The sequence below is a fragment of the Nicotiana tabacum genome, chromosome 9 (assembly GCF_000715075.1).
Source record: "Nicotiana tabacum cultivar K326 chromosome 9, ASM71507v2, whole genome shotgun sequence".
Classification (NCBI taxonomy): domain Eukaryota; kingdom Viridiplantae; phylum Streptophyta; class Magnoliopsida; order Solanales; family Solanaceae; genus Nicotiana; species Nicotiana tabacum.
The window spans coordinates 116060154-116079466 of record NC_134088.1 but is presented as its reverse complement, the minus strand read 5'-3'; the positions used below and the strand labels follow the sequence as shown (position 1 = coordinate 116079466).

Genomic DNA, 19313 nt, shown 5'->3' with positions numbered 1-19313 from the left:
ATGTCAAGTTTACGTAAAGCAATTTTATCTTCATTAGAGGTGAGGTAAGAGAATGAATTTAGAAAGAATTGAACTAAATGAAACATGAAAGTAACTTCAATATTTGCGATTACAACATCATAGTAGTATGTGTTATATATCCTGTCAAGATAGGGAAATTCCATGTGCGTTAGGGAAACATAATAATTGGTCCACGTTTACTCAATTCCTTAATTGGTCACTCTATAGTAGTAGGTATATGACGGCAAAAAAGAAAGGAAAAGAAGAAGCTTTTTAGTGTGGTCAAAGATTGACTCTTGTATGAAAATGAGTCTTTTTGTCTTAGCAAAATCAACCAACCTGTGCCGAGAAAGACTGAAATTTAGACTTAGACAAGACTTTGTGGGGACATTATTGGCTTAAATTGAGAAAGATATAACTTTAATTATGTGCCTGCCCCAATTGAGCTGCTACGTACTTTTGATTTAGAAGACCACTTAATTACATAAAGGTGGAAAGTGGAGGGAATTAAAGAGAAACTCCATAAAAGTAATGTAGGCAAATATAGTCAGGTAAAGTCAAAATATATAACCTTTCAGCATAATTATTAGAGATGTATGTAGGAACAATCATTTTGCCTTTGCGCTTTTGAGTTTAGTTAGAAACTCAACTTCATTAGTTATGGTTTATGCTGAAGAATCTTGTGGTGAAGGAATAAGTTTGCAACTGTTACAAGTTGGAAATTTTGACACGAAGTCCACTGATTTGATGGAAAGATAGTAATGCATTGATATGTGCATGAGCAGTTAAAACATGTGCTGAGGCTGCTAATTATAGACAAAGCTAGGTTTTGGTTTATTTTAATGCTATGACAAGTGGATGTCCTAGAGCAGGAGGATGAATGAAGTGAAGAAAAAGACTGGTCATTGGTCAAAGCATACACACATTTAATAGAGTATAGAGATGGCACAACCCAACAATGTAGTAAGATGTGACTTTTCCATCTTTAACCAGAAGTCTAGACTCAAACTACGAGAAATATGAATTATTTTATAAGGAGCACTTACCCCATATTAACGTACTTGACACGATCCGAATTAGTCAAGTCAATATATCTATTCTTACAAAATACAAGTTCATTCAATTAAGTCAATATATCTATTCTTACAAAATACAAGTTCATTCAATTAAGTCAATATATCCATTCTTACAAAATACAAGTTCATTCAATTCTAGACTATGTCTGTGTTAACTCTGGGAGATTCAAAATTTTTTCATATATCTTTCTCTTTATGTGGCTTCAAGATGATTGAAAGCAAATTCACGCTGCTTTCAATAGTTGGAGGCAATAGGTCATGGGCCGGCAGGCACGACGCTAGCTTATTAAGTTTGGAAATTATGCCTGACCAATGCTACGAGCTTCCAGAATCCAATAAAATCTTTGTAAAATCGATCATTTCGAGTGTTACATTCTTTTACTATTAACATGTTCTATAAGTATATTGTCAAACTTATAAGTCGATAAATCTCAAAAGCTATCTACGAGATGATTAAACCATCTCATTTTATGACAACATATCCATCCATCTTAACAATTATCTTGTGGAAAATGTTAAAACTCAATATAGCCATTTAAACCTGGCAATCTGCTTTATACAAAAATTGGAAGCATAGGCTTTTCATCCTATAACTTTATTTCACTGCAACCTTTGTCTCTTTCCTAGGACAAAACTGTTCATATTTGACCAGCAGATATCAAACTCTGATTTTCCAAACAGGAAACGAGTTAGCAAAGTTTAACATAGACGTAGACACCATTTGTGAAGAACCACATGACATCTCAAAATAAGGCTGAGTTTAATTGCAAAGATCTTGAAACAAGATTCTGATTCGTAATCTCAGCTTCAAACCCTTTAATTGAAATTGGTGGAATATTAAACGTCTTAACCTGAGGCGGATTTCGCCACTGAGGAAGTTGCCCTGAAACTAAAAGTGTTTGCAAAAGTGGTCCTGCTTCAATAACAGACTTCAATAGTTTCCCTTTCTGTGGCAAAGTTTTCCCCTTTACAAGATTGTCAATAACCAATGTAGCCTGATCAACTTTTGGGACCAATTGAGGAACACAATTGTCCAAGAATCGAACGTTACAATCATAGGCGACTGTATTTGAATCAGCCATGTTGTTGTTGGAAAATTCAGGGGAAGAAAATGCATCAAAAAATGACTCGACCGGGGATGAATTGTGTGATTGGTAATTGTATGTTTCAGAAAGGCTGTTTGATTCAGTTATGCTTGAATTTGCTTTTGTAGCCTTGAAAATAGGACTGTCAACTTGAACATGAGATAGTTTGTTGAGTAGTTTCTGGAGTTGTTTTCTTGCTTCATCTCTTTCTTGACAAACCATCTTCAAAAGTTGGATTAATTCCTTCACATATTCTTTGTTCTTCCTCATATCTTCACTTTTTTCCACTTTCAAATTTTCAAGTTCAAGATTAGTGTACATAAGTTTCTGCCTCATTTCATCCATGTTCTGCAATATTTGATAAACTCAAGTCAGAGAAAAGTCTTCAAATATTCAATTATGTTAACAAAAAATAGTCTTTAGGCATGCTACTCAAGAAAATAGGTATTGCACAACTTTAACCAAACAAAAACTACAGTAAAAAAGGCAGTACGATGCATAAGCTCCCGCTATGTGCGAGATCGGGGTCGGGGAATGTCAGGACCACAAGGGTCTATTTTACGTAATATTTCCCTCCTAGTCACATGACAACAACTTTACCAGTTACACCAACACTCTCTTTCAGAAACTACGGTAAGTCTAACATAAAAATCATTGACTGTGGAGCAAGAAAGCTCTACACTAATTTAGTGTTACTATATATAAAAGGTGGAATTCTAGCAAAAAAACAATGATATTCAGTAAATAGAATGGAAAGGGATATCTTAAGAAAGAAAGCTTTAGTTCAGAAGTGAAAGTCTTTAAACAGAATGAATGGTACTCAGAGGAAATGAAGTGAAAAAATGGATAAAGAAGAAAATGAAGTATTGCACACCTCTTGGTAACTCCAAAAAGAAGCCATTTCTTCCATTTTCTCTCTCAGTCAAACTCTCACTGTGTTACTTGCAAGAAGAGATGGGAAATAGAGAAATTAAATATTGAAAAATCTTTTTGAGGGGAAGGAGTTTTTTTTAGGGGAGATGGATTGTAAGTCTTATATAGAAGGAAGCTACCCAAAAAAGACAAAAAAAGCTGTGGTACAAATGAACCAATCCCATTATGGAAATAAAAGTTAATTATGGAATCTTAACGACCTTACAATAATAAAGAAAAATCCAATAAATAAAATTATTGTTGAAATTAAAAAATAACAAATTGAATTTCACCATAATATGGTGGATACCGCCAAAATCGTGAATGATGATTGATTATAGTCATGTTTGAAAAGGAGAAGTGGCGGATCCAAACACATTTTAAAAGAAAAGGGAATTTAAGGCACCGTCTAATAAATGAAGATAAAAAAAAAGAAAAAAAAAACTAGTGAAGTCTGGAAAAAGGAAATTTATACTACTGCTATATAGAAATGGAAAAAACTCGTTACAAAATAATTAAATATGGATAAGAATTTAATGTTGCATTGGTGCCATTAATTCAAGCATATTAATTTCTCGAGCATTTTTCCATGTGTGAATTTTATAAATTAATTAGGTAGCTTCGGAGAAAATCATGGTGGCATTGATTTAGCTCTTTCCTAAACTTTACTTCTTTTTTTTCTCCTTGTTTTTATTTTTTTGATTTTTTTCTAAACGTAGTTAAAATGCAAGAACGGATCTTTAGACTTCTACTTCTTCTCTGAAGCTATTTCCTTTATTAGGCGTTCGATTTTCTTTTACTAGTTTTAGTTCAGCAAATATGTCTTTGTTATGTGAAAAATAGAATCTTAGATCATACTCCCAGAATTTTAGTACATCTTTGCCTTTTCTTCTCGAGTTTGAATTTCTTAAAAATTTAATTTTGCCATTGGAAAGAAAAATTATAGTACATTTTTTTGGATTTAAAAAAGAACCTGTCAATCTATAATACTAGCTCCCTTTGGTCCTATTTAATTGTCATATTAGTCTTTCACACACCCTTTAAGAAAATATTAATATAAAGAGTTATCTAATTTATTTACCATTATTTAATCATTCATCTTTCACCACATTACTTCTCAAATCACTCTATTTATGTACAATAAAATTGAAAGAAAATCATCAATTCTATTTTAATTTCCTAGTACGACAAGTAATTTGGATCAATTAATTTTTGGCAAACATAATGAGCAAATAGGACATAAAGAAATAGAAGTGTAATTGACAAATGACTAGTATTTGCAATATCTTTTTGGTTGTTGAATTTTTTCTTCACCTCACTTTGTTGCATTTATTTTTCCTATTGAGATAATCTATCTAGGGAGCTGGGGCGGCGTGTGAACTGCCCAAGAAAACTGAAATAAACCGAATTGCTGTTGACTTGTATACAAGTAAGTGTATTATCTATTTTCTGTATCATTTGATAAAGTTTTCACAAATCTCCATACAACTGGCACACGGTTTTGTGCGGTGAGCACTATCATTAAATTAATTATTAAGAGCTTATGAGGAAAATTAAATCAGACTCCGCAAAGGGACTATAGAAAATCCAATAACTTGGATTAGAAAATGATTTTTTTTACACCGGTATTAACTTGGAGATTTGTAATGCTGGTTACAATTTTGAAGTATATACAGTAAATTAAAGGAAATTTTACCTCATATAACTAAGTTTTACATCCTATTTATTATAAATAAAAATTTATTTAAAATATTATTGTCTATAGCTATCTTTTAGTTTTTATAGTAAAATATGTATTTATGGTATACACTACCGTTAAGCCATTAAATACGTTGTCCAATATATTTCTCTCTCATTCTTTCAGTTATGCTCTCCCTCTCTCCACGATCTCTCTCTCACAGCACCATTGTCTTCCCCATTGTTGAACCACGAGTCTCTCACAGCGCCATTGTCTCCCTCAATTTTTAATTTTTTTGCTCTAAAAGGTTGTGGTAAGTGTTAAAATTTTTGGCTTTTGGCCGGTTAAAGCTTCTTCTTTTTCTCTTTATTAATTTTTTTTAAATATTCACCATTGTTATGTTTTCACCAGAAAACTTGAACTTTCCTCTTCAATGACTGATTCAACAATTCCGAAGAGGGTTATCCGAGGTATATCCCCCAAAGTACTCAATTTCGATGGGCCATCTTTCCCTTGCAAATCACTCAAGCGGAACCTGTATTTGCAGATTCATCAGCAACCACTGAAGCCGAAAGGAGAACAATAATTCGCAATGGCCCTATGAAACAAGATCAAGTTGAGAAACCTTCGAAAAAATCAGCACTTCCTGATGTGAAAAAAAGAAGAAAACTTATGGATGATGTTTTAGGGAGTAAGGGAAAAGAGGTCGCTAAAGTAACTAGCTCAGAAACACAGAACGATAAGGTAATTGTAGATGTCTTTATATGTATTCGAGTCTGCATACATCGATTATTAGCTTGTACAGTGGTTGTCTCTTCTTGTATTTAGATGTATTTATATGTATTTGATATTGTCTACACTGATTTTTATTTTGTATAATGATTTTTGACTGTTGTATTTAGATGTATTTATATGTATTTTAGTTCATTCAATAATATTTTTAAATAAACTAATTGTTCTGTATTAATTATGTATTCAATCTAACTGTATTCATCTGTATTCTCAACCTAACTGTATTCATCTATATTTAAAACAATACTCATTGCCATAACTCACAGTTTTGTGGTAATTATCAATGCATGATGATGCATTTCATGAATGAGTTATGTATTCAACCTAACTGTATTCATCTATATTTTCATCCATATATTTTATCTTTTTAATTATTTTTGTATGCAGGAAATAAAACTCTTTGTTAAACACCCGCCTATTTTATCACCGCATATTAGTTCCTACACTAACACCGACATAATCTCCGACCTCAAAGAAAAGCTTACTCCAGATCAATACATATTATTTGGTACTACTTGTTTTGGAAGTTTCCTCGATATGAAGCACTGTGAGGTTCAACATCAATTGTTCAGGTGCTTCATGGTTCTGCAGCTGGAAAAAAGTCCTGTTGATTCATTTTTAATATATGTGAATGGTACAATATTATACATTTTAATCAGGGAGTTTGCGGTAGTTACTGGTCTCAATTGTATTAGTTACGCTGAAGATTTTGAGTTTAACACAAAGATGCCTAACAGGATTGTGGATACAAACTTTCGCGGTACAAAGAATGTCAAGAAGAAAGATTTGTTGAAATGCTTTGATGAAAAGAATTGGGGTTTTGACAACGGTGGAAATGCCATTAAAATGGCTGTGTTGTATTTCATACATACATTCATATTATCCACTAAGAAGAACTGCACAACTATCCCAAGATTACATTTTGATTTGGTCGAGAGCGGAAGATATTCTGATTACCCATGGGGTAAGGAGGTATTCCAGGCCCTTATCAAATCTATTAGCAAGAAGATGGATTCCCAGAAGAAGTATTACAAGATAGCTGGGATGCCTCTCGCTATGCAAGTATGGTTGTACGAGTGTTGTTCAAAAGTCGGTCCCAAAATTGCACTGCGAGTTGATAGCCGGATTCCCAAAATACTCAATTGGAAATCCAATAACAACTAGCCAACTTATGCTTACTTGATGAACGACATGTTCAATGAGCAGGGAAAGGTGGTAATTTATTATTATTAATTGACTGGTATTTTATTCAACATATGTTTATGTAATTAAAAATAATATTAAAATAAAAAAATAAATACAGTTGAATACATCATACATCTATGTCCATGTTTTCACAAATAACAGGAATACAATAGAATACATAATATAGTTTACAGCTACACATTTAATTCAATGTTGTAAATTTTTTATACAATACAATTGAATACATGTACATACATAATTGCCCATATGCATAAAGAAGATTATATTAGTAATCATACAGCAAATGTGATTTACATTGAGTGTATTTCTATTTTCAGATGAAATACAATAACATTCAACCAATCGTTAGTGAGCTTGCAGTTATTCAGGTGCCTCCGGATGGCATTGATGTAGACAAAAGTCATATTCATACATACAACAATGAAGATGATTCTGATGACTTTAGTCCTACACCGCCTCTTCAGCCGAAGAAGAAATATGATGCAAACGTTGGTCCATCTTTATCACCACCTCACAAAAAGCACAAACAACAACTAATTAATCCCTCAACTACAAAGAGTCCAATACCACATGTGTCCACAATACCTCAAGCCAAGATTACTGCTACTGCTAAGATTGAAATCAAGGAAACTGTATTAAGTGTTAAGAATCCAGTTGATTCTAAATCTGATGATTTGTCTACCTTGAGGCAGGATCTAAATTCATTCAAGGATTATGTAAGTATTGTTAATACATATTCAACTTTACAGGTTATGTATTAACTTTCCTATATGTTCTAACCCCTCTCTAATTGTTTGTGTAATTATTAGGTGATGGGCGAGTTCACTTCTCTATGATTATTGATCAATGAAAATTTTAAAAAGCTTTCTGGACATGTTAAAGCCAATCAGAATACAAAAATGGTATATCAAAGAAAGAAATACACTGAGAGACATGATGGTGGTATTCAAAGGTCAACCGAGGCCAACTTGTATGATAATCCCGAAGGCCAAATACAACATGATATAGTTGTTGGGGAGAATTCAGAGGTTAAATTTTTTTAACCTCTTTAGTATATATGTAGTATAATGATACATATTTAATCAGTGTATTTATATGTTGCTATAACTGTATTCATGATTTTCTGAATACATATTTTTAATCAGCTTTTTCTATGCTTTAGTTTAATCATGCATACAACAACATACATAATTCAGAATACACTTATATACATGTGAATACAATGTTATATAAGTGAATACATTTATAGAATACATGTGGCTACATTTACAGAATACATGTGTATACACCTACTCTGAATTTAGTACTTTATATTTATTCTAATCTGATAAATATATTTCTTTCAAATAAATAATATATTAATATATTCCATTGGGTGTATGTTAAGGCTATGGAAAGGAAGATGAACACAAACATTCATGCAGATGGACTTTCACATGCTATTTTAAGTGGAGACACATTAAATGCATCTACAGAGAAAATTCCTGTCTGTGGTGAATTAAGAAATGAGGGTACTGAATCAAAGGTATTGGGTTTCATAAAACTGACGAGGATGTAACGGGAGAAATATATGTGTCACAATTTGAGTTGGCCGGCGAGGATCCCAAGTCAAATTTCAGAAACTAGAATTGTGATACATCCACCAATTAAAATTGTTGATTCAATGCCTTTACCTTCGCATATGACTCAGCGTCCAAGTCGATGAAATTATTCGCCTTACGAGATAAGCTTCGACTCGGCCGGTCAGTAAATTTATATACAAAAGCTATGTTTTATAAAGCTATGTTTTATATGCCCATGTTAACTATAATTAGATGCCGCTTTTAATGACTCTGATGAACTGCAGGTACTTCAGTAAAGTTGACTCCCATATTTGATAAAAACACATCCCTTTGAAGATAATTTAATATCGGGGCCACATCATACTTTAGTCATTAAAGAATTCGAGAAATGGATTCGCGATGGTCTGTTTGCTAAACATGATCAAAAGTTAGTTTTTTTCCGATCTATAATGTATGGTTTTACCCTTTATAATATGAAAAATAATGTTTTTGTTTTCTAAATCAATGTATAAAGGATAAGGAAGACCATTACAAGATACACAAGTCAACATTGCATATACCGTCGGATTTTGGAGTTCATGAAGTCACTGGAAAAAATTAGTTTTACATTCTATCATTTGAGGGGCAACTATGGAATGACGATGTAAGATATATCCCTTATACATTCAATTTAGTTATATTTAATTTTTTTATTGTTTGGATTCAATGTTTTGAAATATGTATTCAATATATTTTACCTGTTTTATTCATGATGTGTCAATATTTATGTTTCACTGTTTTATTCAGCATATTCAAAGTTTGGATTCACTGTATTCATTATGTTGCTCTCAGTGTATTCAGATGTATTTTATATTAACAGTAGTTAAGTTATTCTCAATACATATTGCTATTGTATTCAATATATATCAAAGGCTTATAATCACTGTATTCACTGTATTGAAATATGTATTCAGTGTCTTCAATATATAATCATTGTATTCACTGTATTGAAATATGTATTCAAACTTCACTGTATTCAGTGTCTTCACTGTATTCACTATATTTAGTGTCTTTACTGTATTCAATGTCTTTATTGAATTTCGATGTATTCAGTGTCTTCACTGTATTTCGAACTTCACTGTGTTTCACTGTTTTATTCAACAATATGTATTCAATGTATTGAAGTATGTATTCTGATATTTTTTGTTTATCAGTAGTTAAGTTATTCCCAATACATATTGCTCATGTATTCAATATATTTTAAATGTTTATAATCATTGTATTCATTGTATTGAAAAATGTATCCAGTGTCTTCAATATATAATCACTGTATTTATTGTATTAAATTATTTATTCAATATGTATTTAGTGTCTTCACTGTATTTAAAACTTCATTGTATTCAGTCCGGTCTTCACTGAAATATTTCAATATATGGTTCCTATGTGATTCAGATTAATATTATCCTAACAGTACTGCAGCGTATAGGCCGGTTAAAGTATCGCAAGTTCTATAGGCATGATTTCTAATTGTTTACGCGATGAGGTAGTGAAGCAATATGAGTTACCAGATTACTAGTGCTGATTTTATAAGTATGATTCTTAGGCAAACGTCAATGTCCTATAGGCATGGTTTCTAATAGTTGAGATATGTTTTATATAATTATCCCTACAGGCATGTCGTCTAAGTATGATAATAACAAAATGACTGATTAATTGATTAGAATCCATAGTCATGATAACTAAAGGAGAAGTGCAATAAAAGCAATAGAAGTAATTAATTGAAAACCTATAGACATGGTATCTAGATGGGCAGTAACAAACATGTGTTATTCATCCTATAGACATGCTGTCTAAGTGTTGAATAGTAGACATGGAAATAATGCATCATTTATTTGAGTCGACATATTTTGACAGGTTAAATGAAGTGTGTGTGCGTGAGTCTTATAGACATGATTTTTATTGATGTGTAGAAATAGAGAAAGTTTAACAAAATAACACATAAAGCACTTAGACCCTATAGGCATATTTTCTACCCTTTCATGCAAATATTGGAATACCCCAACCCCCTTTTATTAACTTCCCCATCATTCGTCATTACAAGTTATTACATACCATATTGAATGATTACAAATCCCAAACATGAATACAGAATAACCCAGCAACACATATGGGCCATCAAAGAACTTCATATGGACTGTAGGTCCAAACTCCAAATGTAGACAATGCATCCCAGACTTTTAGTACCACGACAGGTCCAACATACCAGGCCCAAATAAATGACTTACTTTTCCCAAATGGATGCCAAGTTCAGCCATACAAGCGACAAACTATTTATAGAATTAACCGGACATCTTAGACACTTAATTCTTAAAGCTATAGCTAACAACATCCCTAGTTAAGACATATAAACAAGACTAGCTAGATTGAAGGCACACAAGATACATATGAGGCAAGTTGAGGCTTGTAATTCCAGAAAGAAAGTTTAAGAATGACATAATTGACCACTATAGAATAATGAACCATTCCAAAAAGAGTTGTAAAGTAAAGCATGATCCAAAATTAACCTAAAGGACTTTAGACATAAGAGCTTTACATGAAGGTCTAGCAGAATCAAGGATAGGAACAAGTGAAATAGTAGTCTACACATAGAAATTCTAACATGGGAGCCTAGTGAGAATAACAAATAGACTAGTGGGCATAGTCTACAATGGTTGACAAACAATCACATGGGAAGACTTATCATGCTGAGCATCAGTTATAATACCAAAGTACATAAATATTGCCAAAATTAACAGGATAGGTAGGCCGCAAGACTTAGACTAGTTAAACATATATAAAGAAAAGGCTATGTACTGAAGTCTTTAGGCAATATCTGAGGAACATAAACTTGAACAAATACATTATGCTTTACAAGTAGCAAGGAAACATGTCATGTTGGTTCAAAAGTTCAACCAATACTAGCATTTAAAAGTTACACACATAGATCAACCATAAAGAAATTAACAAGATGTACAGGGACGACACAATAAGAAATAATACATTAGGACAGATCTTGGGTGTGAACTAATCTATCAAAAGAATCAGAAACAAGCAGGGAGATGAACTCATGACAAGCAGCAGAATAACATTCAACCAAACACAAACATAGTAAGCTAAGCAGGCTTAAGACAATACGAAACTTAGAGCTTTAGGCAAGTTCTGATGCAAGGAAGCATAAGGCTACTAGATAACTTCAAAGAAAAGAGGACCATAAACATAGTAGCATATTGGTTCATCGAAGTTTGAGTGACATATATATACAGAGCATGAACACAAGAACAGAAAAATTGAAATTGCGAGAGTCAAAGGTACTTACCAGTTACAAATTAACGAGCAAACAAATGAGAAGAGCAATTTCCAGAGGCAATTCAATTAACAGTAACAAAGAGCAGCAGAATCCCCAAAATCCCAGTACGTCAGAGTTCCCAAGGATTTCGAATGAACCTCGGGCAGTGCTCGCACTGAGAAAGAACACAATCGAATTCAAATAGCATTGGCTTTCAGCCGACCAAGGTCTCAGATTTTAGGGTATAACGACTGAGAATGAAAGAATAATAGTGATTCCGGTCCCCCCAAAAGGGAATTGGGAGGGGTTTATATAGCATCAAAATTAAGTACTCAACAAGGAAAGATAGTAAATTAAACACAAATAAGGAAAACGTAGCATGCAAAAATCAATTAGAATAAATTTTAGGGTAAAATCCAGGAAACCCTAGTTTAGACGAAGAACAAAAATGGAAAAAAATCTCATTGGATCGGAGCCATGGGGCCTGGTAGTAGGTGTATATAGACGAAATATCGTCTAAATCTCGAAAGTCTGGAGATGGTTGCTTGATTTAGGATCGTATTCTTGCCAAAGATAGGCAAGTATTATGTGATACCAATACCATATAAATAACGGAGAGATCAAACATATATGGAAGGAAAATCGTGGGGAGATTCCACATTAGAACTGGAATTGGGGAAGATTTGAAGAGGCGACTGTTAGGGTTTGAGAGGAGAAGAAGAGAGTAGTGAGAATTTTAGGGCGGCAATTTAGGGGAAATGGGTTAGGGTTTTGGGGGGTTGGCTAATTAAAAGGGTAGGGTGATTGTAGACCATTGATCTTGAGATGTTAACGGTCAGGATCAAGGAATAGGTGGGGTGGGTCGTCAAACGGGTCGCGACGGGGTTATTTTAAAGAGAGTCGTTTGGTTTGGGCTGGGGTATTATTGGGGTGAGGTATGGATATTTGAGCTATTGAATTGGTCCGGAATTGGCTCCAAATTTGGGTTATAAATTTAATACACGAAATTATTTAAATAAAAAAATAACAATTAATAATTAATAAAATATTACTTATGTAATAAAATGATTTAAAACAATAGTTTAAAATTGTAAAAAATATAAAAATTCTATTTTAACATGAATAATGTAATAATTGTATTTATACATAACATATAGGCTATTATTGCAAATATTATGTAAATAACTTAAAAATACAAATGTAATTATGTGAAATAATATAAAAATGTTATAAAATATATATGTGGGTGTAAATAATAAATTTGGATGATTTAGTCATCACAAAATAATTTGAAGAGATAATTAATAAATATTTGAATAATTTAAATAGAGGAAAATTAATTTTACAGCTTTAGAAATTATAGAAAAATTATAGAAAATACTTTTATGACTCTTATAAATTAAATAATGATGTAAAATGCTATTTTGTAAGTATATATACTATTTGAAAAAATATGAGGGCAAAATTGGGTATCAACCGGTGCCCTTCTTTACCCGAAAAGGATGAAAGAGTTATCGGGTAAAGAAAATGATGACCAATTTTGTCCGAAATGAGTGAGGAATGATGTACTTTGAAAAAATAGGGGCCGGACCGTTGTTCTTGAGTTGCCTACATATTCCTAGTTTTACGGAAATCAGGCCGTGTGTAGTTCTGGATCCAACGACGAACAAAACCGATGGCGTTGTTATAGGAGTGGTTGTATGTTTCGAAAAGGTTTTTTTTGGGTAGGATAGTGTTGTAAGTAACGGATAATTTTAGGTGGAGTCATGAATACGAGTTTGGACGTTACGGGTGTATCAGAAGGTAGATATTTGATTGGTTATAGAGTAAAAGGTAGTCAATTATTGGTCGTCGGTTACGTTTGAAGGTAGGCAAAGGATGTGAACATTGTGAACGTAAACCAGAGCGAATATTGCTCCTGTTTATATAACGATTACCTTCCGAGTTACCTGCAAACTTAAAACACGGTGCATACGAATATATATAGGTTATTGCAAAAATTTAAACATTATGAAAATTCCCTTTAGCCCATGAAGGTTGTCCTCGGACGATGAGGATGATGTCCTTGGACCATGACGTCCTGGGCCATAAAGCGTATGGTAAGGGATTCACAGGCCATGAAATGGTGTCCTCGGGCCATGAGGATGGTGCCTCTAGACTATGACGTCTTTGAATAATGATGTGCAGTTTCGAGAGATCCTTAGGCCATGAAATGGTATCTTCAGGTCATGAGGATGGTGCCTTTGGACTATGATGCCTTTGGATAATGTGGCAATGTTTTAGCCCATGAGATGCAAAGATATGATCGTTTGATAGATGAAACATGTGGTGCTTAGTTATATGTGAGGACGAGACAAAACAAGGCTTAGTCTTATATGAGATGAGAGCAGTGCTTAGCCCTATACGAAGAAGGGAGATAATGCTTAACCTTATGCAGTGTAGCGGAGATAGTGTTTAGTATCATGCAAAGAGAGGAAATGTTTAGTATTATGCAAGGTGAGGGTAGTGCCTAGCCCTATGCAAAGAGTGGAGACAATGCTTAGTCTCATGCTAGGAAAGGAGACAGTGCTTAGTCTCTGGCAAGGAAAGGCAATGCTTAACCTTATTCGATAATGAAGGCAATGCTTAGCCTCATACAAGGAAAGGAGACAATGCTTAGTCTCTGGCAAGGAAAGGCAATGCTTAAACTTATGCAATAATGGAGGCAATGCTTAGCCTCATGCAAGGAACGGAGACAGTGTTTAGCCTCATGCGAAGAAAGGCGATGCTTAGCCTTATGCAAGGTGAGGGCAGTGCCTAGCCCTATGCAAGGAGTGGAGACAATGCTTAGTCTCATATAAGAAGAGGCAATGTTTAGCCTTATGCAATGGTGTGGCCAGTGTTTAACCTTATGCAAAGAGTGGAGACAGTGCTTAGTCTCATGCAAGGAAAGGAGACAATGCTTAGTCTCTGGCAAGGAAAGACAGTGCTTAGCCTTATGCAATAATGGAGGCAATGCTTAGCCTCATGCAAGGAGTGAATATAATGCTTAGTCTCATGCAAGAAACAATGAATAGCTGCAAGAGAGTAAAGTATTTCTTAGCTTGATGTGTTTGCGTTTGGCAACTTTGTCGTTATGAAGGTAGTGATTTTGCTGTGTGTATGTATTTGCGAATATTCTTGTTGTGTTCATTGTGCCTTCATCCAAAGAAAAATTATGAGTTTTGTGGGGGAACGGTTGGTTCGTGCTCTCGATTTCCTTGCTTTGGCTTTTGCCTTGAGACCCTGCTTGAATTATCCTGGGTAACGTTTGGCTGCCATAGAAACGAATTTTCGAAAAACATGCATGCATTTGACAAATTATTATTTTCAGAAATGTAGTTGTTTGAAATGCACGAGATCAAATAATTTGGATGTACTGATGACTGTGACGCATTTCGAGACATCGCGACCTCCTTGCTTTAGAATTTTGAGGGTCCTCCTCAAAATTCTGCCCCAGTTTAAGTGCATACTTATGACAACATTCCTTGGTTGTTCCAAACATGATGAAATCGGACAAACTCGAGATCTTGCCCCAGTTTCTGATCATGGGGGAAATGAAGATTTTATTATGATGTGACCGAACCTACATGGCTGCTTACGTATCCCCTCTTAAATAGGAATCAGGTCAAGCGTAGTTCAGTTACATCAAATAGAGAATGCAAACAATCTTAAACATAGCATCTCTTGACTGTGTCTGAATTGATAGGTTTCGGCCAAATTTCTCCGTCCATTTCTGCAAGTATAAGTGCTCCTCCTGTTAATACCCGGTGAACCATGTAAGGGCCCTTCTAGTTGGATGAGAATTCCCCCTTGGTTTCATCCTGGTGCGCGAAGTTTCGCTTTAGCACCAACTGCCCCGATGCGAATTGCCTTGACCTGACCTTTTTGTTGAAAGCTCTTGCCATTCTGTTCTGGTAGAGTTGACTGTGACATACCGCATTCATTCTTTTTCCATCAATGAGAGCTAGTTATTCATACCGGCTTCGTACCCATTCTGCATCGCTGAGCTCAACTTATTGTATGATTCTTAAAGAAGGAATTTCCACTTCGGCGGGAATACCAGCTTTAGTACCATAAACTAGTAGGTAGGGAGTTTCCCCAGTTGATGTGCGAACTATGGTACGATATCCAAGTAAAGTAAATGGCAGTTTCTCGTGCCATTGTTTGTAATTGTCCACCATTTTCCTCAATATCTTCTTGATGTTCTTGTTGGTGGCTTCTGCGGCTCCGTTCATTTGTGGCCTGTATGCTGTGGAGTTCCTATGATTGATCTTGAATGTTTCACACATGGTTTTCATCAAATCACTGTTGAGATTGACGACATTGTCAGTAATGATTGACTCCGGTACTCCAAATCGACAAACAATGCGGTCCTGAAAAAAATCCGCTACAACCTTCTTAGTTACAACTTTATAAGATGCAACTTCAACCCATTTTTTGAAGTAGTCTATAGCCACCAGAATGAACCTATGCCCATTTGAAGCAGCTGGCTCGATTGGGCCGATGATATCCATAACCCAAACGGAGAAAGGCCAGGGTGAACTTGTTGCATTGAGTTCATTTGGTGGTACTCGTATCATGTCAGCATGTATCTGGAATTGGTGACACTTCTGAACATACTTGATGCAGTCTGTTTCCATAGTCATCCAGAAATACCCTGCTCTTAGTATCTTCTTGGCTAAGATGAAACCATTCATGTGCGGTTCGCAGGTTCCGGTATGTATTTTCTTGAGCAATCTGGATGCCTCCTTGGCATCGACACACCGTAGTAATCCCAGATCAGGAGTCCTTATATACAGAATTCCTCCGCTTTGAAAGAAATGGTTGGATAATCATCAAAGCATGCGCTTCTGGGTATGGGTTGCAGTCTTTGGGTATTCTCCCTTTTCCAGGTACTTCTTGATATCATGGAGCCACGGATTTCCGCCAGTCTCTTCTTCAACATGAGCACAATAAGCTGGATGCTTATGAATTCCTATTGGGATAGGATCAATGAAATTCTTGTCTGGGTGTTGTATCATGGAAGACAAAGTGGCTAACGCATCTGCGAACTTATTCTGGATCCTCGGAACATGTTTGAATTCTATCTTTGTAAACCTCTTGGTCAACTCTTGTACACACTGCAAATATGGCAATATTTTGGCATTTTTCGTAGCCCATTCCCCTAGAACCTGGTGTACCAAAAGATTTGAATCTCCGATTATCAACAGCTCCTGAACGTTCATGTCAATGGCTAAACTGAGTCCCAAGATGCAGGCCTCATACTTCGCCATATTGTTGGTGTATGGAAACCTGAGTTTTGCGGATACCGGATAGTGTTGGCCGGTTTCTGATACTAAGACAACTCCGATACCTACCCCCTTGAAGTTTGCTACTCCGTCAAAGAACATCCTCCAACCATCATATGCCTCAGTGATATCTTCTCCTATATATCACCTCATCATCGGGAAAATACGTTTTCAATGGTTCGCATTCTCCGTCTACGGGATTTTCTACCAGATGATCTGCCAATGCTTGCCCCTTGACCACCTTCTAAGTCACATAGACGATATCGAACTCACTTAACATATTTTCCATTTTGTTAACTTACCCGTATGCATGGGTTTCTGAAAGATGTATTTTAGCGGATCCATCCTTGATATGAGATATGTAGTGTATGCACAGAAATAATGCCTCAACTTCTGAGCTATCCATGTCAAAGCACAGCAGGTGCGTTCCAACAAAGAGTACCGGGCTTCATAAGGCGTGAATTTCTTGCTAAGATAATATATCGCCTGCTCTTTTCTTCCAGTTTCATCATGTTGTCCCAAAACTCAATCAAAATCCCTATCTAATACAGACAAATAAAGCAACAGAGGTCTTCCCGATTCTGGCGGGACCCGAACGGGCAGTTTAGATAAATACTCCTTGATTTTGTTGAAGGCCTTCTGGCATTCTTCAGTCCAGCTTGTTCAGCATCTTTCCTCAGCATTATGAAGATTGGCTAACATATCATGGTTGATTGTGCTAGGAAGCGACTGATGTAATTGAGGCGCCCTAAAAAACTCATCACATCTTTCTTATTCTTCGGAGGTGGCAACTCTTGGATAACTTAGATTTTTTATGGGTCTAACTCAATCCCTCAGCGACTGACGATGAATCCTAACAACTTTCCAATAGGGACTCCGAAGGCACATTTTGCAGGATTCAACTTCAAATTATATTTTCGAAGTCGGTCAAAAATTTTCTTCAAGTCTACTATGTGATCCGAACTCCTTTTAGATTTTATGATAATGTTATCCACGTACACCTCTATTTCCTTGTGTTCATGTCGTGGAAGATGGTTGTCATGGCTCTTATGTAGGTTGCTCCAGCGCTCTTCAGACCAAACAACATCATCTTGTAACAGTATATCCCCCATGGTGTGATGAAGGCTGTCTTTTCGGCATCCTCTTCATCCATCCAGATCTGATGGTATCCTGCGAAGCAATACACAAAGGATTGGAGCTCATGCTTGGCACAATTGTCAATCAGTATGTGTATGTTGGGAAACAAGAAATCATCTTTGGGACTTGCTCTGTTCAGATCTCGGTTATCGACACATACTCTAACTTTCCCATCTTTCTTCGGAACTGGCACAATGTTGGCCAACAAAGTCGGATATTCGACCACTCGGAGAACCTTGGCTTTGATTTGATTGATGACCTCTTCTTTTATCTTAAAACTCATATCCGGCTTGAATTGTTTGAGCATCTGCTTTACCGGTGGACACATGGGATTAGTGGGTAGCTGTAATGACCCGGCCGGTCGTTCCAAGAGTTGTATCCCCGTTCCTACTTTTCTTCTCATTTTTGTACTTCACTGTTGCTTTATGACTTACCGGGTTAGTTGGTTCGGGTCTGGAGAGAATGCAGAGTGAATTGAAACACTTAGTCTCTTAATTGAAAGCTTAAGTTAGAAAAGTCGACCGGATATTGACTTATGTGTAAACGACATCGGATTGGATTTTTGATGGTTCTGTTAGCTCCGTTGGGTGATTCTGGACTTAGGAGCATGTCCAGATTGTGATTTGGAGGTCAGGAGTAGAATTAGGCTTGAAATGGCGAAGTTGGAATTTTGAAAAGTTTGACCGGGAGTGAAATTTTTGATATCGGGGTCAGATTGGATTTCTTGAAGTTGGAGTAGGTTCGTGGTGTGATTTATGACTTGTGTGCAAAATTTGAGGTCAATCAGACGTGATTTGATAGGGTTCGACGTTGTTTGTAGAATTTAGAAATTTCAAGTTCATTAGGCTTGAATACGTGTGGAATTCATATTTTTGATGTTGTTTGAGGTAAATTGAGGGTCCGGCTAAGTTCGTATTGGGTTATAAGACTTGTTGGTATGTTTGGTTGAGGTCTCGGGGGCCTCGGGTTGAATTCGGACGGTTAACGAACTTGGAAGTAAGTTGAGGAATCCGCAAAAGTGGGGAGGGAGCCACAAAATCAGCCAGGAAGGACTTGGGCAGGGGCCGCAAATAAGGACTTGTGGGCCCAGAAGCGCTTGCGCAGAAGCTGGAGGACGGGCGCAGGTGCGGGCAGGCGCGCAGGTGCGATGGAATTTTCCGCACCTGCGAAGGCGCATATACGGTCCAAGGCTCGCAGAAGTGGAGGCAGCTGGGCTAAGTGACTTCCGCAGATGAGGATTTTTCACCGCAGA

At 35.7% G+C, this 19313-nt stretch overlaps 1 protein-coding gene across 1 annotated transcript; it reads right to left on the bottom strand.

Annotated features, from left to right (window-relative positions):
• Positions 1-1497: 1497 nt before the first annotated feature.
• On the bottom strand, positions 1498-3191 carry LOC107764569 (uncharacterized). Its single transcript, XM_016583162.2, has 2 exons — positions 3036-3191; positions 1498-2509 (listed from the first exon to the last, which is right to left on the bottom strand). Exons 1-2 carry the CDS (start codon positions 3069-3071, stop codon positions 1820-1822), a joined length of 726 nt encoding a protein of 241 aa, XP_016438648.2. The 5' UTR covers positions 3072-3191; the 3' UTR covers positions 1498-1819.
• Positions 3192-19313: the final 16122 nt, after the last annotated feature.